Source organism: Notamacropus eugenii, chromosome 1, assembly GCF_028372415.1.
Source record: "Notamacropus eugenii isolate mMacEug1 chromosome 1, mMacEug1.pri_v2, whole genome shotgun sequence".
NCBI lineage: Eukaryota > Metazoa > Chordata > Mammalia > Diprotodontia > Macropodidae > Notamacropus > Notamacropus eugenii.
In genome coordinates this window covers 39,378,486-39,400,024 of record NC_092872.1, presented here as the reverse complement: position 1 = coordinate 39,400,024, position 21,539 = coordinate 39,378,486, and the positions used below count along the sequence as shown (strand labels likewise).

General features: G+C 40.3%; 1 protein-coding gene and 1 pseudogene across 1 annotated transcript; one reads left to right on the top strand and one right to left on the bottom strand.

Moving 5' to 3' along the window:
• Positions 1–8,537: 8,537 nt before the first annotated feature.
• LOC140496895 (prorelaxin-like) lies at positions 8,538–21,415 on the bottom strand. The gene is made up of 2 exons (XM_072597266.1): positions 21,008–21,415; positions 8,538–9,166 (listed from the first exon to the last, which is right to left on the bottom strand). Exons 1-2 carry the CDS (start codon positions 21,243–21,245, stop codon positions 8,826–8,828), a joined length of 579 nt encoding a protein of 192 aa, XP_072453367.1. The 5' UTR covers positions 21,246–21,415; the 3' UTR covers positions 8,538–8,825.
• LOC140496897 (kinesin-like protein KIF2A) lies at positions 12,438–14,985 on the top strand (annotated as a pseudogene).
• Positions 21,416–21,539: the final 124 nt, after the last annotated feature.

Here is a 21,539-nt window from a genome sequence, read left to right as displayed (position 1 = left end):
GCCTCTTTTGGGGACCCTCCTGGCTTTGGAGTGATCATCAGTAATAATTGTTACTCTTTCCCACCCAAGTGAATTTACTTATTTTTTTCTTTCGCTCATTAAAGGGATCATTCCCTGTTACTTCTTAAAGAGACTATTCGCTGAATGGGCATTCCCTCATTCTAAGTGAGTACCTGAATAGTCCAAGGTCTCCCAGTGCATTCTGGGTCATCTCCAGTCATCCAGCTGAATATCTGGTCATTGGATCCAGATGGTTCAGGAGGGGAAGGTGAGGCTAGTGACCTTGCACAGTCCTCCCTCACTCAAAACAAAGTCAAGCACAAGTTATGTCCTCATTTCTCTGGTGTCATGGTCTTCTTTGAAAACAAAGGACAAGGGGGCTGAGCCAAGATGGCGGAGCAGAAAGACACACATACGCTAGCTCCGAACCCACAGCCCATAAAATATCTGCAAAAAAGAACTCCCAACAAATTCTGGAGTAGCAGAAGCCACAGAACAATGGAGCAGACTAGATTTCTGTTCCAGAAAGCCCTGAAAACCTCTCCCAAAAGGTACATCGAGCTCCAGACCTGGAGCCGAGCCCAGCCCTGCCTTGGCTGCACGGCACCAAGAGGAGCAGATCCAAGCGGGCTTCAGGGACAGAATCTCCAGCAGCTGCGCAGGTCCCTCCACCCATGGGCCCCAAAGGTTGGTGAAGGGGTCTTCTCGGCTTGCCGAGAGGGGAGTGGGGTGCCCCCATAACTCAGGCCCCCTTGGGAGGCAGCAGCAGAGATGGGAACAGACCAGGGCTCCCCAAGCAGGCAGAAGCCTGGATCCATTGTTGAAGGTCTCTGCATAAACCCCCTGAGGGAACTGAGCGTGTGAGGTGGCCCTGCCCCCACCTGAGCACCTGAATTTAATCTCACACTGAATAGCAGCCCTGCCCCCACACAAAGCCCTGAGGCTGGGAAGCAGCATTTGAATCTCAGACCCCAAGCTCTGGCTGGGAGGATCTGGAGGCCAAGTGGGTGTGAGGAGAATATTCAGAAGTCAAGTCACTGGCTGGGAAAATGCCCAGAAAAGGGAAAAAAAAATAAGACTATAGAAGGTTACTTTCTTGGTAAACAGGTATTTCCTCCCTTCCTTTCTGATGAGGAAGAACAATGCTTACCATCAGGGAAAGACACAGAAGTCAAGGCTTCTGTATCCCAGCCCACTCAATGGGCTCAGGTCATGGAAGAGCTCAAAAAGGATTTTGAAAATCAAGTTAGAGAGGTGGAGGAAAAACTGGGAAGAGAAATGAGAGACATGCAAGTAAAGCATGAAAAGCAAGTAAACACCCTGCTAAAGGAGACCCAAACAAATGCTGAAGAAAATAATACCTTGAAAAATAGGCTAACTCAATTGGCAAAAGAGGTTCAAAAAGCCAATGAAGAGAACAATGCTTTCAAAAGCAGAATTAGCCAAATGGAAAAGGAGGTTCAAAAGCTCACTGAAGAAAATAGTTCTTTCAAAATTAGAATGGAACAGATGGAGGCCAATGACTTTATGGGAAACCAAGAAATCACAAAATAAAACCAAAAGAATGAGAAAATGGAAGATAATGTGAAATATCTCATTGGAAAAACAACTGACCTGGAAAATAGATCCAGGAGAAATAACTTAACATTTATGGATCTACCTGAAAGCCATGATCAAAAAAAAGAGCCTAGACATCATCTTTCATGAAATTATCAAAGAAAACTGCCCTGAGGTTCTAGAACCAGAGGGCAAAATAAATATTCAAGGAATCCACCCATCACCACTGGAAAGAGATCCAAAAAGAGAAACTCCTAGGAACATTGTGGCCAAATTCCAGAGTTCCCAGGTCAAGGAGAAAATATTGCAAGCAGCTAGAAAGAAACAATTCAAGTATTGTGGAAATACAATCAGGATAACACAAGATCTAGCAGCTTCTACATTAAGGGATCGAAGGGCATGGAATATCATATTCCAGAAGTCAAAGGAACTACGACTAAAACCAAGAATCACCTACCCAGCCAAACTGGGGGAAAATTTTCAGGGGAAAAATTGGTCTTTCAATGAAATAGAGGACTTTCAAGCATTCTTGATGAAAAGACCAGAGCTGAAAAGAAAATCTGACTTTCAAACACAAGAATGAAGAGAAGCATGAAAAGGTAAACAGCAAAGAGAAGTCATAAGGGACTTACTAAAGTTGAACTGTTTACATTCCTACATGGAAAGACAATATTTGTAACTCTTGAAACTATTCAGTATCTGGGTACTGGGTGGGATTACACACACACACACATGCACACATGCACACATACATAGAGACAGAGTGCACAGAGTGAATTGAAGAGGATGGGATCATATCTTAAAAAAATGAAATCAAGCAGTGAGAGAGAAATATATTGAGAGGAGAAAGGGAGAAATGGAATGGGGCAAAATATCTCTCATAAAAGAAGCAAGCAAAAGACTTTTTAGCCGAGGGAAAAAGAGGAGAAGAGAGAGAAAAACATGAAGTTTACTCTCATCACATTCCACTAAAGGAAGGAATAAAATGCACACTCATTTTGGTATGAAAACCTATCTTACAATACAGGAAAGTGGGGGATAAGGAGATAAGCAGGGTAGGCGGGATGATGGAAGGGAGGGCATGGGGAGGAGGGAGCAATTTGAGGTCAACACTCCTGGGGAAGGACAGGGTCAAAAGAGAGAATAGAAGAAATGGGGGCAGGATAGGATGGAGGGAAATACAGTTAGTCTTACACAACACCACTATTATGGAAGTCATTTGCAAAACTACACAGATTTGGCCTATATTGAATTGCTTGCCTTCCAAAGGGAAGGGGTGGGGAGGGAAGAAGAGAAGTTGGAACTCAAAGTTTTAGGAACAGCTGTTGAGTACTGTTCTTGCTACTAGGAAACAAGAAATACAGGTAAAGGGGTATAGAAAGTTATTTGGCCCTATAGGACAAAAGAGAAGATGGAGACAAGGGCAGAGAAGGATGATAGAAGAGAGGGCAGATTGGTGATAGGGGCAATTAGAATGCTAGGTGTTTTGGGGTGGGGGGAGGGTATAAAAGGGGAGAAAATTTGGAACCCAAAATTTTGTGAACATGAATGTTAAAAGTTAAATAAAAATAAATAAATAAAAAATAACATGCAAAAAGAAAACAAAGGATAAAACACAGACAGACATGGCCAGACAGAGGGTTCTTACTGTTCCTCATATGTAATACCCATCTCCCATTGCCTCATCCTTTCTCAGGCCATCCCCCTTCCCTGTAGTGCACAGTCTTCTCATTTCTACCTCCTAGAATCCTTATTTTCCTTCAAAACTTAGCTCAGCTGCCAGCATCAACATGAAGCCTTTTGCTCCCGTTTAATTCAAATTGCTTTCCAGAATAGTTTTGTTTTACTTGATGATGCATGTCATATTACAAAGAATTTGTTTTTCTTTTCTGCTTTATTTCACTGGGGTAAGGAGTGGAAAAGAGATTCACACTCCTGTTAAACTCTAAAAAACAGAGAGATGGAGACTCCAGGGAGGGACTATTGCTAGGATTTTCAGATGAAGCCTCTGTATTCTTTGTTTTGCTTAATCGTTTTCCTTAATTAGAAGAGAGACCTCATGGGACAGTGGTAATCTGGAAATGCTTGTGATGAAGAAACAAATACATCAAGAGAACTTACAGGAAGAATAAAAAAAGTAGGCATTACAATCCATCTATGAAAAATAATTTTCTGAACTAAGATGCCAACAACCAGAGTGATCACTTGCTGAAAGACAGACTAAATAAAAAATGGGAGTGATACTAATAATGATAATAGCTAACATTTTAGATTTCACATACTAGATGCCAGACACTGCTAAATTCTTCATAATTATTATCTCATTTGATCCTCACAAAAATCCTGGGAGGCAGGTGTTAGTATCATCCTCGGTTTACAAAAAGGGCAACTGAGGCAAACAGAAGTTATGAAATTTGCCCAAGGTCACACATATCTGAAGGTAGATTTGAAATCAGGATTTCTTGACTCTAGGCTGGGTGCCCTAGCCACATTCCTCTAGCCTGGTCTCATGACTCTCCTTCAGGAGATGTGTAAAAATGTATTAGCTTTCAAACAGAGATAGTAAAGTATGTTGGAAAGTGAACTGGATATAGAGTCAGAGGCCCTGGGTCAGGTTCTGCTAATTACTCCCAGGGTCACCTTAAGCAAGTCCCTTAATAATTCTGAAATCATAATTCTCTGTTTCTTCATCAGTAAAGGGAGGCAATTCGTTCTCTAAACTATCATGATCCTACAAAGTGATGGATGGAGCAGCCCTCTATAGCATAGTGATAGCAGGTCAGGGACTAACAGTTCCATCTTTTTTTGTGGAGCAGAAATTGAGATAACACTGATGGGTGCTTTTCTCTCTGAAAAGGAAAAAATGATTATTTATTGGTATTATATATAAACTTGTGCCGTAATTGGAAAGTAGTGGATTAGGAATGGAAAGAGTGGTGGGAAGAGTTTCTATTCTCCTTTGAGACAAAGGAATAGCGAGGAGATAAATGATTTGGTTCTAATTTGGAGCTGGAATACATTTTAAGACAGAATTTAATTTTTTAAAAAATTAAATGGAAAACTTCTGGAAAGATAGGAGAGGGAGAGAAGATAGGAAAGTACCCAGGTCTTTCAATGTTCTTTTCAAAACTAGCAAGAAGCAAGTCCCAGAAAGTCTCAAAAGAAACTGGATTTTCAGGAAAGGAACATTGACCAAATCCAAGAAAGATTCCACTAAAAGAAACATGCATTGTGATCTTCCCTGCAGTATCTCAGGTCATCTGGACTTCTCTGTGGGTGCCTATCCTGCTGACTCTTGCTCATGTCCTTGCTAACATTCCCCACAGGTATCTGCTCAATGTGATAGCAGCCTTTTTTGAGTTCTTTTCATTCCTAATGGAGGATGAAGGCTGTTTTCCCATTAACCTTTACTCTTACCATGTGATTACCATTCTTCTTTTTTTAAAACATACATTCCCTTGGTGACAATACTTCATATAACTTTTCCTTTGGAATTCCTTGTTTATACTATAATATATTACATTCCTCCCACTAGACCTCACTGGCCTCTAGGTTGCAGCATTATCTCTTAGCCCCTTCTCTCCTCTCCCATGCTCGCTTACCCTCGTTCACATCTGCTCATCTCTACCTCTTCATTGTACTTTAAGAGTTTCTCAGTTCAGACAAAGTAATCAAAGCTAATTATAGCCATATTTTAAAATGCTCTAAATAGCTATTGATTAAAGAATTGCAAATTAAAATAATTCTGAGGTACTACCTCATACGTATCAGATTGGTTTATATGTCAGAGAAGAAAAATGACAAATGTTGGAGGGGATGTTGGAAAAGTGAGACACTAATGAGCTATTGGTGGAGTTGTGAACTGATTCAATAATTCTGGAGAGCAATTTAGAACTGTCCCCAAAGGGGTATAAAACCATGCATACCCTTTGACCCAACAATGTCACTACTAGGTCTGTATAATAAAGCGATAAAACACACACACACACACACACACACACACACACACACACACACAAAAGAACTTGTATGTATAAAAAAAACTCTGTTTTTTTTCCAAAGAATGTCATCTCCTCATTATGTGCCCAACGTATTTCAGCTTCAACTTTAGTATTTGAGCTTTCAGTGAACAGCTTGAATTAATTTCTTTAAGTATTGACCAATAAAACCTCCTTGCTGTCCAATAGCCAAGATTAAAACTCAGGTACTCACACTCCAAATTTAATGACTTCACCACTCCTCAATATATTATTTTTTAAGACAATTCAATTGACTTATACAATGCCTGGAATGTAGTAGGTGCTTAATAAATGTTTGCTGTTTATCTGGGAAGGAAAACCGGGAGGGATATGGAACAGGAACATTCAGAACTATCAGTAAATTTTTCAGATTATTAATGAAGCTGAACTAAATTATAAATGTCAGACTTTAAAATTTCCCCCCTTGATTTTACTTGGCCCCAGACAGCAGAACTAGAAAGAAGTGGTGAAAATTATAAAGATACAAAATTCAGCTAGGTTTAAGGAAAAGCCTCTTGCCAACTTCCCCAAAGGGAAATGAGCTGCTGCCTTGGAAAACTATGGATTGCTTGTGACTAGAGGTTCTCAAGCAAAAGTTGTGCGATGGAATGAATACTTGAGGATAATTCTTGCTCAGGCATGAGCTGGGCTAGCTGATCTCTGAAATCACTTCTGAGTCTACAGTTCTATGAAAGTTTTCTTATTTCATGGGATAGTTATAAGAATTAACTACAGTGAGATAGAGACCATGGATAGACATATGACCTTAGAGTCAGGAAGAGCAGGCAGTTGGAGGCTCATCTCAAAGCATTCTTGCTGTGTGACCTGTACAAGTTCTTTAACCTCTCTGTGCCCAATCAAATCCTTAAGATTCTAAGTTGGAGAGAAGGTACTGATCAAGGTAGAGGGAGTTCCTCATAGTGACCATCCTCCACACAACACTAAGCAAGAAAAATTTCACTTCACCAATGAATGCTTTCCTAAAAAGCTGGCTATAAATCAAGCTTAAATAAATCAAATAATCTTTCAGTACAAGTAGCTTTCTATTTAAATTAATTCTGCACTGTCAATTTGAAAAGCAAAGAACCATTTCTTAGCTATGCTTAATTACTAATTTTTTTTTGCTGGGTTTTCTTATAGAGGGACACAATTATATAATTCATGGAATCCCAGACTGGGAAGGTACCTCAGTGGCTGGCTGTCTAGTGTGACTCTTCCCTTGGCAACATATCTGACAAATGGTCATTCAGCCTTTATCTGTAAATCTCTGATGAAGGGGAGCACACCTCCCAAAGTCTCTCAGTTTACATTTGGACAGCTCAAATTGTTGGGGGTTTTCTCTTTCACCAAATAGAAATTTGCTTCTTTGAAACTACCAACCATTACTTCTAGGTCTGCCCTCCAAATATTTGAAGACGGCATCATACAACTATTCTGCAGACTAATTTCCCTCCTCTCCTTGACAAATATATCCAGTCCCTTCAACTGACTCTCATGTGACATAAGCCTAAGGCTCCTCACCATTTTCATTGTACTCCTCCTGATAAACAATAGATTACCAACATCCATCCTAATGTGTGTCACTCAGAATTTAACCCATTTTCCAGACAGAGTCAGACAACATCAGAGGATGTCATCTCCCAAGGGTGTTTCTCTTTTCCTACAACCAGTATATGCCAGGGTACCAGGTGGAGGAGAAAAAAGTGCACTCTAGGCATGGGGGCATAGCCTGGGGAAAGGTAGGAGAGGTCACACTGAGTTTGAAGAACACAGTGAATGAAGTAAAAATTAAAAAGTCCAGAAAGGAAAAGTGGAGCCAGATTGTGATTGCTTTGAAACACCAAGCTGAGCAGTTTCTATTTTTTCCTAGAGGTAATGAGGAACTCCTGAAAGTTCTGAAGCAGGGGAGTGGCAAAGTCAGACTTGTGGTTTAGGAGGATTTTGGGAGCTGTATGAAGAATGGATGAGAGAGGGAGTTCGATCTGGAGGCTATCACAATAATCCAAATGAAAGCTCATGAAAGCCTGAGCTAGGGTGGTGATCCAATGATTGGAGGGAGGGAAATGAACACAGACAAGGCATGGCTACTCATTGAACATGAACACAGGTAAGAGAAGGTTAGTGACTAGACATGGGCGGGGGCTTGAGGGTGTTGATGGAGAGACTGAAGCCTTGAGGTTGATTCTGAAATTGTGAGTCAGAAGAAATGGAAGGATGATGGTGCCCTATACAAAAATTAAGAAGTTTGTATAGATTTAGAGGGAAAGATAATGAGTTCTGGTTTGACTATATTAAATTCACCTGCTCACTCAGTTGTTACAGTACTAGTCACTGCTCATGCTTGGTCAAGTCTGTGTACGGATTTTTTGCCCATTTGTACATCCCTGATTTTATGAGATGAAGGAAACAGGTGTGAAAAATTGTTCAACTAACAATGAATTTGTGTCCCAATTATTCCACATCCTCTCCAACATCTGTTGCTTTAACCTTCAATCATTTTAGCCAATCAGGTACGTGTAAAATGACATCTCAAGATTGTTTTAATTTGCATTTTTCTAACTAATAATGATTTAGAGTATTTTTTCATATGACTATAAATTGCTTTGGCTGCATTGGAAAACTTCCTATTCACATCCTTGGACCATTTATCAATTGAAAAATGGCTCATATTCTTATCAGTTTGACAAAGTTCTTAATATATTTGAGATATGAGACCTTTATTTGAGAAACTGAACTTGTGTTTGAGGTTATTTAATGTTTAATCTCCATAACGGATGAGATGGACTGTCCAGAAATATTTAATAACAACAATCACAAATACTTAACTAACTGAAAATAATCTCAAGTTGACTTATTCTATCTGGATGTGACCTATGAGGATTATGACAATAAAAGCCATTTATTGTTTATTAGTACATAGCATGAGATTAGGTTCTATGTGGAATAAGTTAACAAACTTGGTTGAAATCATAAATACTTTATTTACTGCAACAAAATATTAGCAATAAAATAAAAATGCAATTCATGTAGCTGTACTAGTAGCAGAAGAGAGAGGATAGTTTACCTTGAGAGATGAAGAACTAACAATTTTTTTTAAAAAGCCTCAGGCACAGAAACTACCATATTCTTGCAGATCACAGGGGAAAAACGGCAAAGTGATTTTTCACGTTAATCCAATATGTTGTGCCTGCCTGGAGTACCAGTGAACTTGAGAATACATTTAAAGTAGAGATACTCAATTTCTTCCTCTCAGCACAGTTTAGCAATATCATTCTTGGTGCAAGACACATGACAACAATAATCGACTATTGGAGAGGACCTGTCTCTCTTTTTCCTAGGATGTGTCATCAACATGAAATCATATTGTTCCAAAGGACTGGTGGCTTTGATTTCCTTTTTATTGTTCTCAACAGCTTCCTTGGATTCATCAGAAGTTAGCATGAACTCTTCCTTTGTGGGAGTGGAGTCTTCAGTGTGACCATGTAGATTAAGTATATTCATTAGCAAATCCCAGCCTCGGTTCAACAGAGGAATTTGCCCCTCCTTCCAACCACGAATGACCTCTGGATCTAACTTGCCTTCTTCCACGTCTGTGTGAATAAAGAATAAGAAAGATTCTGTTAGGTTAGAGAGAAAAAAGTCATGGATTGGGAAACATTTTTATATCAACCTAAATCAGTCAAAGGGCAGCTACATGGTGCAGAGGATAACGCAGTGGGCTTGAAACCAGAGACTCATCTTCCTGAGTTCAAATCTGGACTCAGACACTTCCTAGCTGTGTGACCTTGGGCAAGTCACTTAACCCTATCTGCCTCAGTTGCTCATCTGTAAAATGAGCTAGAGAAAGAAATAGCAACCTACTCTAGTAGCTCTACCAAGAAAACCCCAAATGACAAAGAGTTCAATACAAATGAAAAACAACTTAACAACAAATCAATCAAATTTTTAAAAACCTACATGGGTTGGAGTGGTGGAGGGGGTAAGGAAGCATTTTTTAGCTGGAATAATGAAACAGTAAAACAAGATGAGCAACAGAAGGTGTTAAATTTGCTTGAGTCAGAGAGAAACTTCGAAGAAAAAGTAATATGGATGACAGCTGATCCACATGTTGAATAATGTCCCCAACAGGGAACTGAATTAGCAGCTCTGAGTTTTCCTTCTAAAACACAATTTGGATTCTGAATACTATCTTAGGTTACTGTGACCTCACACAAAGTTCATGCAGACAGGATACAGTCCTATTTCCCTTAAATCTCTCCTCATGTAATTGCTACTACCTGACAGTCACTTCAAATATGCCTAGATGTTTGCATGTTGCCTCTGCCATTAAATTGTAAGCTCCTTCAGGGCAGGGATTGGTTTTGCTTTTTTCTGTATTCCTGTGGCTTGGAGAGTAGTAAATGCTTGCTAGACACTTGTGGACTTACTTGGACCTAGAAGGCTGTCTGCTACACAGAGGAGAGACTGAAGCACTCCACGCAAATAGCATGGTGGCTGGCCTGATTTCCAAGATGTTTTATGGCTGGATGTCTGGTCTGTCCTCCGTGACCACCTTCTTCTCCAAACAAAATCCAAAGTGGTTGACAGTAAGGCATAGAAGGATGGGGTTTTTAGGGCTGAGAGAGAAATGCCTTAGTTTGCTGCCTCAGACACCAGATCTTAAGCCATCTCTGACAAAGGGAAATCTATCTTGGTTTTTATTAGACTTCTAAAGAAAGATTCCCCAGTTCTTCTTCTCAATGCCCCATTCTAATGTTCAACTTCCATTGTCATAAAATTCTTCCTTAAATCCAACCTAAATCAGTCATGCTGTAGCGTTAGCTCATTACCCCTGGTTCCCGCCTAACAAAAAAGAAACATAACCATCTTCCACCCTTCCTAATATACTTTAAACCAATTGGACAAGCTCCCATACAACTTTGCTCTAAGCCAAATGGTTTTAATTTCTGAAGCTTTTACTTGTAGGCTTTCTTTTCCCACTCTTTCATCATATCCACTGTTTTCTTCTGAGCTCACTCCAAGAACATTCCCACAGGAATTCTGGTTTCTACAAGAGAACAAAATATTCCAGTGGGGTCCTATCTAGTCATGAATTCAAAGGATCATTTTGTAAAAGTTTTTAAAAATGTTTTTACCATAATAAGACCTTATTACTTTGAGGTCTACTAATTTGGAATATATAAGACTCATAATTAGGCTAAAGTTTGTACTGCTTTGATCAGTCATGTCCAACTCTTCATCACCACATTTGGTGTTTTCTTGACAAAGTCCTGGGGTGGTTTTTCATTTCCTTCTCCAGCTCATTTTTACAGATGAGGAAACTAAGACAAACAGGGTTCAGTGACTTGTTCAAGGTCACACAGCCAGTAAGTGTCTGAGGCCAGACTTGAGCTTAGGAAGACTAGTCTTCCTGACTGCACACCCAGTACTCCACTGTGCCATCTAGCTGCTAATTTGTACCTTAGCTTTCTATTTTAAAAGTCCCCCAGCAAATTGACACTGTAAATGCATATAAACTACCTAAGAATTGCTGTTTTAAACATTTTAAAAGTTGGGTTAATTAGAAACATTTTTATCTAATCATTAAAGTTAGTCCCTTAGGGGACTTTTCTAGGCAACATTTTATTAGATGAGTTTCTCCTTTAACTTACTGAAACTATATTTTACTTGTAATGCTTCATAATGCAGATATTTTACTAATTTAGACTGAGCTTTTCTTCATTAGTTTGAATTAGAATCACTTTATTGTAACCAACTCTTCATGTTTTGAGTTTAAAATACTACTGAGACATCTAATTAAGGTAGCCTTTTATCTTCTCTTTCATTTTTAATTGAACAGCAAAGAGACATAAGGGCAGAGGTATCATGGTAGTGTAAAGAATACTGACTCAGGAGTCCAAAGATCTGGATTCAAATCCTAGTTCTGGCCCTTACTACGTATGTGACCTGGGGTGAGCCACTTAATCTCCCCAGCCCTCAGTTTCCTTCTCTGTAAAATGACAGACTTGAACTAGATAGTTTCTGAGGGCCTTCTATTTTTTGCGTCTTTTCAACTATAAATTGGCAAGAAGATTAGAATTCCAGTGAGACAGAAGCTGAGCACACATCAAAGAAGTTATAGATTACAGCTGGGATTGTGTCCATACTTTGGACTTCAGGTTTTGCTGGAGTTAAGTCCAGCTCATGCCCATGCAGAAGCTCAAGCTCCAAGTGCCATCTTGTGGCTTTGGCAGAGATTGCATCTTCAGTAGCTTTTCTAACTTGCCTCCCCTCTTAAAAGAAGCCAGTGTAGAGTTCACATACCTCCCCTGCATCCTGCCCCCATCCAGTGTATACTTATACTATATATTTATGCAGCCATATTCAATACACTTATTTCTCCCTTCCATATACAATCACACTGTCCTAAAGTCATTAATCTCTCTAATTAGAGTATATACTTCTTGAGCATACGGAACACAATTCTCTGTATCTCCAGTCCTTAGCATAGTGTCTAGACCAGGGATGGGGAACCTGCTGCTTTGGGGTAACATGTGGCTCTCTAAGGCCTCAAGTGCAGCCCTTTGACTGAATCCAAACTTCATAAAACAAATCCCCTTAATAAAAGGATTTGTTGTGTAAAACTTGAACTCCCTCAGAAGGCCGTACTCAATATGAATGACTGCTGATCCACGTATGGGTTGAGCATGCTTTCTCCTTCTAATTTTTATTAAAACTTAGTAACCGTTTTATCCCAGAAGATGCTAGCAGCTCCGCCCTGCCCCTGCTCCGCCTCTGCCTCCGTCTCCGCCTCCTGTCTCAGCCGTGGAGGGTGTAGCCCAGATCCACCCTAGCATCCCCCACTCGCCTTGCTCCCACTCTCTTCCTTCACCAGTGCCCCTTCTTTCCTCTCCCTCCCCAACCTAGCTGTAACCACCCCTGTCCTCGTCGTCCTCTCCTGAACTGGTGATGGCAGCTGCCAACTTGGGCAAGGTTGACGTCGGGATTTACGTGGAGTTCAAGCGCAGCGATGTAAAGGAAAGGGGAGGGGGAGAGAGAGACAGAGACACACAGAGAGAGACACAAAGAAACAGACAGAGAGACAAAGACAGAAATGGAGATGGGGGAGGTACAGAGAGGCAGAGTACGGGGTGGGGGGGGGAGCGGGAGAGAGAGAGAGATCGAAGAGGAAATAGAGAGAGAGAGGGAATCTTACAAGAAAGAACCTCCAAACAATCAGAATCACAACACAATTTGGTGCCTGTTGGCTTTGATGTGAAATCAACCAGAAGCATTTATTAAGCACCTTATGTATGCTAGGCCCTAAGGATGTAAAGATAAGAGCAAGGTTGAAGCTATCAAGCTACAGTAACATCATTAAATGAAAATAATGAAAGTGTAGTTGTTCAATGGATAGAAAATATAAAAGGTAAGAAATCAACTTGGAGAGCATCTTTTCAATTAACCCTGACCTTGCACCTAATGAACCTAGCCCAGAAACAACTCTGCCTCCTTCCCCTTCAACCAAAATAAACAAAATTGTGAGGAATCTCTGGACTGTGGCCTCTCTTAAGAAGAACAGGGTGGTTGGTTCTGCCCATTCACAGCCCAGACAATTTTCTGAACAGTCTTCCTCTACACAACAGAAGGCATGTAACAAAATCAGTGGTGTGAAGGAAGCAAAGAAACTGCAAGAAAAATGTGAGAAAAGGAGACTTAAGCAAGAAGAACTAAGATTAAAAAGAGCCCAGGATTTCTGATGCTACAAACCCAAATTAGGAAATCGTGTGTATGATCAGAGACTTCAGAAGAAGCTTGGATTATAGAACACTTACAACAGCAGATCCTATTCGTGAACATAGAATATGTGTTTGTGTAAGGCAACAAACATTCAATAAAAAAAGAAACAGTAATGAAAGACCTGGAGGTGATCACAATCCCAAGTAGAGATGTTGTGATGGTACATGAAGCAAAACACAAAGTGGACTTAATGAGGAACCTAGAAAACCAAACTTTTGTTCTGATTATGCCTTTGATGACTCAGTTCCTAATGAAACGGATTATCGATTTACGACTAGACCATGAGTAGAAATCATATTTGAAAGGGGAAGGGGCACATGTTTTACTTATGGTCAAACAGGCAGTGGAAAAACTCACAATTTGGGTGATGACTTTTCAGGAAAGGACCAAGATTGGTCTCATCTAAAGGGATAAATGTGCTAGCAGCTCTAGATGTCTTTTTAGTACTAAAGAAACCAAACTATAAGAAGTTAGAACTTCAAGTATAAGTAACCTTTTTTGAAATTTATAGTGGAAAGGTATTTGATTTGCTTAATAGGAAGACAAAATTGATAGTGTTAGAGAAGAGTAAGCAGCAAGTTCAACTTCTGGGATTACAGGAAGTGGAGGTTCGATGCCTGGAAGATGTTCTGAAGTTCAGTGAAATAGGCAATAGTTGCAGAACCTCTGGTCAAACATCTGGAAATGCACATTCATCTCAGTCATGCAGTTTTTCTAATTATCATCGGAGGGAAAGGAAAATTACATGGCAAATTTTCTCTCATTGAACTGGCTGGAAATGAAAGAGGAGTAGATACTTCTAGTGCAGATAGGCAAACTTGGTTTGAAGGTACTGAAATTAATAAAAGCACTCAAGGAATGCATAAGAATAAACCTCATAGATAGAAATAAACCTCATACCCCTAATTTACTCAGGTACTAAGAGATTCATTCCTAGGAGAAAACTCCCATACATGCATGACTGCTATCTTCTCCCCAGGGATGGCATCTTGTGAAAAAAAAAAAAAAACATAACCTCTTAATACATTAAGATACTCCAATAGGGTAAAAGAATTGACTGTAGATCTAGCCACTACTGGTGATATCCATGCAATTATGCATCATCCTCCAAATCAGATTGATGACTTAGAGACACTGTGGGGTCTAGGGAGTTCACCTCAGAGAGATGACCTAAAACTCCTTTGTGAACAAAATGAAGAGGATGTCTCTCCCCAGGGACTGACTTTTCATGAAGCTCTCTCTCATATGGAAGAAATGGAAGAACTAGTTACTGAAGATCACTGGGCAGTCTTCCAGGAATCTATTCAATGGTTAGAAGATGAAAAAGCTCTCCTAGAAATGACTGGAGAAGTGACTATGATGGAGATTCATATGCTATATGGTTTGAAGCTATTATTGAACAAAAGACAGACATTTTTACTGAACTTTGAGATGAAGTGAAATCTTTCCACATAGTTCTACAAGAATAAGAACTGGCCAGCAAGTACATCAATCCAAAGAACCCTTTAAAATGGGCACTTGTTGCTCAAGGAGCCCTGGAGCCCTATGGACTTTAACATTTCTAGCTTTAGCTACAAGGGACATTTGATCATTTGAAAACTTTTCTAAAGCGTCTGTGGAAGTGTCCTATTCTCCACCAGAATGGCATTTCAATTTGTAAGAAACACTCCTTGGTCCACAAAATGCTTCGTAGTCCAGGAGGCAGAACCAAACAAGACAGGGATTTCTGAAGCATTTCTGTTTGATGTTGCATTTACTCAAATTACATTTGGAGATGCTTGTCAATTTCTGTTTTTTATAATGAAGTAATACTGTGGACTTTTCTCTGAAGAAAAAACAAAGCCAGAGTATTTCATTTTAACTGTTCAGTTTTCTCACAAAGACCAGCTGAACAGTTTTAAATTGTGTTTGCATGCATTCATACCTCAACAGTCACTGAACATATCTTTTCCTAGAAACAGTTGCGCTCACCTCTTCCAACTTTGTGCCTTAAGACTATTGACCCTAAATTTCCTCTTAATGATTAATGTTACATTCTTTATTTGTCAGTGTAAATTATCATTATGGTGCATATATTTTTAATGTTCATGAGTAGTTCAGTTTGGAGGATGTCCCATCTCACTTAATGGAACTAAAATCTGTGACAGTAGACAAAGCCACTGGACCGGTCCATCTTAAATGTATAAAAAGAAAGTAAGGTAGAATTTTGACTTTAAATAATGTAAAGTGTGTTTTTAATTTCCTTAGCATTTTGTTTGTAAAAGACAAATACATAAATCACTTGATGTAAAATAAAAGATAATGAAATACAGAAGGAAAAACTCAATAACCGCCTCAACAAATGAAAAATGAAGAATAATATCCTAACTAAAACCTTAAACTTCAAATAATATTTTCTTCAGTTGAAAGAAGTAAATTTCAATGAAACAGATTTTCTTTCCCTATCACTTTTCTTTCTATGTACTTAAAAGCTTTTGTAATCCCTTTTGGGAAGGGGTGGGGTTTGCTGTTTTAAAATGATGATGTGGTACAGATCACGTTAAACCTCAGAATGCTGCAGTCTTCTGGAAGAGATCCATAATCATGCAAAAGAATTTGACCTAACTATCCAAAGAAGGGAAAACAAATGGGTAATGATCAAAGAATCTCCAAAATCTCAATTATGACATGCAGTTAGATAGAGTTCACCTGTCAAGATATATACCTTGGTGAGATGTTGCAAATAAACAAATTGGGCACAGAATTAAAGAAGTGGAAAAAGAGCCGGTTAGATTGCCTTTGGAGGAAATGTAAAAATTCTTTCAATGGCCCCCCAAATTAAGGCCGATCAGTTAACCAAGTCTACTGATTCAATCTCTACAACATCTCCTGCATCTTTCCCACTTCTTTTTTTCTAAGTGCCCATCCTAGTTCATGCCCCCATTACAATTTGCCTGGATATTGAAAGAAGCTCATAAAATATCTTCCTGCCAGTATTCTCTTTCTCTTTCAAGTCAGTTTCATAGAACTATGAGGGCAGCTAGGTGGTACTGTGGATAGAATACCAATGCAGGAGTCAGGAGGACCTGAGTTCAAATCTCACCTCAGACACTTGACACTCACTAGCTGTGTGACCTTGGGCAAGTCACTTAACCCCAATTGCCTCATCCTGGGTCGTCTTCAGTCATCCTGATGAATATCTGGTCACTGGTTTCAGATGGCTCTGAAGGAGAAGTAAGGCTGATGACCTGCACAGTCCTCCCTCACTCAAAACAAAGTCAAGTGCAAGTCATGTCATCATTTCTCTGATGGCATGGTCTTCTTCAGCAACGAAGGATAAACACACACATAGAACTATATTGCAAATATTACTTTCACAGAAGTCTACACATTACTCCTCTGGAATAAATCCTTTGGTTCCCTACTTGATCATGTTTAAATATTTGGGGCTCTGAGAGGGAGGGCAATGCCATACACCACTGGTCTCTCTACCAAGTATAGGTCTATGGACCTTGGACAAGTGATGCCACTGCCTAGATTGCCCCCAATGGCTTCCTGTCTTTTATCCTTGCCTGCTATATTCCAATATATTCCCTGCTAATCAAGCCTACACAGTTTCTCCTACTTCATTATCATCATGACAGTCCCCTTCTTCAGAAATTACCACTTATAACCTATCAATTCAACCCATAAATCTGCAGTCCAAAGTTTAAGGGTCTTTCCTAACTTACATCTACCTATCTCACCCTCCTGCTAAGCAAATCTCTTTGCAAATTTGCTTACTCCCACCTCAATTACTTTGCTGACACAATCCCCTCTCCTTGAAAAGTTCTCTCACATCCTTTCAGCTAATTCATAAATCTCACCCCCTTTCAAACTGGCAGATCATCTCCAATTCCTTCCCCTTACTCACCCAACAATTCTGATCAGTTGCCAAATCTTGTCAATTCTCCTTCCATCATCATCTCACATACCTTCCCTCCTCACCATCCACAGTCACCACTTTAGTTTAGGTGCTCATTCTTTCTCACCTAGACTAGAGCCATAGCCTCCTGTTGGATCTTCCTAACCTCAAGCCTCTCCCCAATCCAACATATCTTCCATAAAGTCATCAAAATGAATTTCTGATGGTACAGGTCTAACTTTATCACCACACCTCCCCTCACTCAATAAATGCCATTGGCTTCCAATGTACTTACAGGATCAAATAGATACTCCTCTATTTAACATTTAAATCTCTTCACAACCTGACCTCTTCCTACTATTTTAATCTTAGCATTGCTTCCCTCTATACACTGTTATTCAGCCCTACTGGCTTTCTTGCTGTTCTTTGTATATGATGTTCCATCTCCAATCTCCATGTCTTTGCATGGATTATCCCTCTTTCCTGCAATACATTTCTATTCCACTTTTGCTTCTTGGAATCCCTATTTTCCTTCAAGAGACAGACAGACAGATAGACAGACAGACAGACAGACAGACAAACAGATAGATAGATAGATAGATAGATAGATAGATAGATAGATAGATAGATAGATAGATAGATAGATGATAGATAGATGATAGAAAGATAGATAAAGAGTTACCTGGCTTTATCCACTTGGTTTTTTTCCCACCCCCTTACTGCCTCAGCTATTACTATATGCACTTTCAAAAGTACCTCAGATTATTTTAAGCATATGTTCAATATAAGTGTATACACAAGGACTGCTTCACATTTTTTCTACTGCCCAGTGCTTAACATAGTGTACATAGTACACAGTAGGCATTTAAATGCTTGTTCCCCTCCACTTGTTCCTTTGATGATTCATTGATTCAAAATCTCATTGTTTCAAAACCTGGATCAAAATTCATCTCCTTAGTATATCTTCTAAAAATGAATTCTTTTTATCTACTCAGTACTTACAAATTCAGTTCATATTATGTTAATTTGTGTATATTAATATTAATCTGTACAGATGCTCTTCCAAAGTTTTCTGCTGTACGCTGCTTTCTTTCAGCCACAGTGTCTTCTAAGCATTAGAAAATTTATCTTTATGATTAATATCAATTGCTTATAGAAATAAAGCTAATAGGACCTTCTTTCCAGGCTCCCTCTTTTTCTTGTCTTTATATAACTACATAGGCTTCTTCAAAATTTCAGGAATGATGACTATCTTTAAAAGCTGGTGAACTCTTTATGTGTTTTAGGATAAGTACCACAGGAGCAGCTAGGTGGCTCGATAGAGTGCTGGACCAGGAGTCAGGAAGATCTCAGTTCAAGTCTTGGTTCAAACACTGACTCTGGAAAGTCATTCTCTCAGTCTTTTCATGTGTAAAATGGGGAATACCATTTACATCACAGGATTATTGTAAGGATCAAGTGAGAAAATTTCAATATGATTAAAGTGAGAGAACATTATTTCTACTTCATTAATAATTAGTTATTAATTAATATTAAATAAGGATTAAGGATTGTTCTATTTCCTCATTTATGGAACAGGTCCTGTAAGCCCATCAGCCTCTAAAGGACATTGTTGATAGATGAGATTGCCCAAATCTTATGGGAAGACTTTAGAGGGTAAATGATCTAACCTACGTACATTTCTGCCCTAAAGTGGTAAATTCATGTCCTTGTACAGCCCGGTCCCTGTTGGAGTTTAGGGTGACCCAGATCATGAAAGGGAAAACCAAACAGCATTGTCTGGGTAGAAATGGATTCCTTTGTTCAGATTGCGGAGGTGACTGAGTCTCATGATCTAGTCACATTCTCAGTAGGAGTGGCTAAGAACTTTTAGCCCACCTCCTCATTTGAAAGTCTACCCCCTCATTAATTGTTCCACTCAGAATTGATTTTTCACCTATCTAGGCACCCCCTTTTCCAAAAGTATAGTAAGGCATGCAGTATCTCCCCTGGATGTCTTTGATTACTGAGAAAAACCATTGCCCATCAATTTATTGATTATCAGCTAACCTAATTAATAAATTGATTATTAATTACCTAGAAACTCATTCTCTCAGGCTTTTCATTCGTGTCAAAAGTTAAGTTTTTTTTGAGCTTCCTCCTCTCTTCTACTCTGTGGGTAGGGGGCTACAGTAATACTGGTAAATGGAGGCAGAAAAACTTTTTACAAGTTTATTTGAGTTGGAAAGTCTCATCCCCTCCTCACAAGCCCCACCTCCCCCACAAAGACCTAACCATTCCTCAAACTCCTGCCCTTATTGAGGGGCTTTTCCTCACATTAGAAAGGGATAAGCACAACTTTAAGGATCTCACTGTAGTGCATCTTGTCAGATCTCTCCTTCTAGTTTCCAGACTGATGACACACTGGGAGTGGGGGTGGGGAGAAAGAGAGAAAGAGGCAAAGGGAAAGTGGCAGAGACAGAAATAGAGACAGAGGGAGACACAGTGAGTCAAATAGAGTGCAAGAGAGAGCAAGACAGAGAGACAGAGACAGACAGAGAGACAGAATGTACAGCTATCCCTCCATACCAGTGACATCACAAGTCGAGTCCTGTCCCTCTCCCTGTCTCTTGTGTCAGAAAGGACGACTTCCAACCAAATTAGTTGCAAACGGAAAGTATCATTTCTCCAGTGATGCCCAGTTTTAAATGAAACGCATTGCAGAAAAACCAAAATACACTTTCCCAGGCCTTCTAATGGATATGGAATCTTCTCGCCTCCAAAGTTTTTTTTTGTTTGTTTTGCATGTCTCTGGTACAGTTATAATGTATTATTTGATATGAGTGTGTGTATATATTCATATAATTGCATATATAAATATATGTGGTTGTAGACATATAATGATTTCCTTTGTAATCCTGTGCATTAATGGTTAACACCATTAATCTGAGAAGGGGTTTAGTGGTTTCCCCAGACAGACAAAGCTGCCCAAGACTCAAAAAAAAGGTTAGGAATCAGAGTCCAGACTCATAGTCTGAGAAGTGCTGATAGAGGTTCCCAAGTGGAAAAAGTTTAAGAAGTCCTAGACTAGATGACCTCTACAATTGTTTTCAGCTCTAGGATATACTCCAGTTTGAGTCTAAAGTCCCACACAGGTGTCAGACAGCTTTGAAGGAGCTGAGAAATTGAGAGGAAAACAGCCTCTACCATGGTGTGTCTTATCCTCCAGTGGGAGCTCTGCCGAATATCTTTGCATGGTCAAAGCAGTTTGAGAACAATGAAATTAGGGAAGGTGGCTCCTTCCCACTCTGTGAATTAAAGACAGGACTTAGCTAGAGGTCAGGTATCAATGATAACCACAGCCCTGCTAACAGTATTTGTGAAGGAAAAGTAACGGGGCAGGCTGGGGGAGAAGTTATTTTAGCTTTCCCTTAAGAGCCCCTCAAGTCAAAAGACAGTGGTTGGAATCCCATCTCTGCTACATATCTTGTGAACTTGGATGATTCTCTTCCCAATATGGTACAGGGGATGAAGCACCGAATTTGAACTCAGAGGACCTGCCTTCAATTCCCATCTCTGAACACTTTCTACCTGTCCCTTAAATCTTCTAGGTCTTAGTTTCCTCATCTGTAAAATGAGGGAGCTGGACTAAATGACCCCTGAAGTCAATTACAACTCTAGATCCAGGATCTCCCTAAAAGAGAGCGCGGTCGAGGGGCCAGTCTAGGAATCACTGTTCCTAAGATCCCTTCCTGCTCTAAATCCCCAGAACCCAGGCCTGGGCACTTACCGTTGACACGGGAGACAAACATCTGCTCCGGCTCCTGCTCTGGCTGTAGGGATCTCTGTATCATGGAAATCCTCTTCCAGCGGGACCCTCCGCAGGTGAAGATCACCGCCCTGACGAACTCGCGGCCGCACAGCTTCATCGGTTTGTCGTCGATCCTCTGGGCTCCGAGCTCTCCCGGGAAGAAACTCAGCAGCAGCCAGGCCCCCAACAGGTGGGCAAACATCAGACGCGCTAGCATCCTCGCCCCGGCAGCTGGCACGCTCCCAGCTCTGTCCTGCCTCCTGGTCCGCTTGGCTGGACAGCTCTGCCTGTCAGTCCTCGCTCCTCTTCCGGCCCCTGAGCTTCTGGCAGGGCTGCGCTCCGTCCGTTGGTCTGCCAGTCCGCTTTCTGGGGCTGCCTGGTCCTGCCCTCTCTCTGCCCTGGACTCTCTCCTGCCCCTTTTTATAGCCTACCCGCTCCCACTCATCTCCACAATCAACAGGTCTCTTTCCCCCTCCCCCTTTCCCTTCGTCCTCTCCCCTCCCCTCCCCTC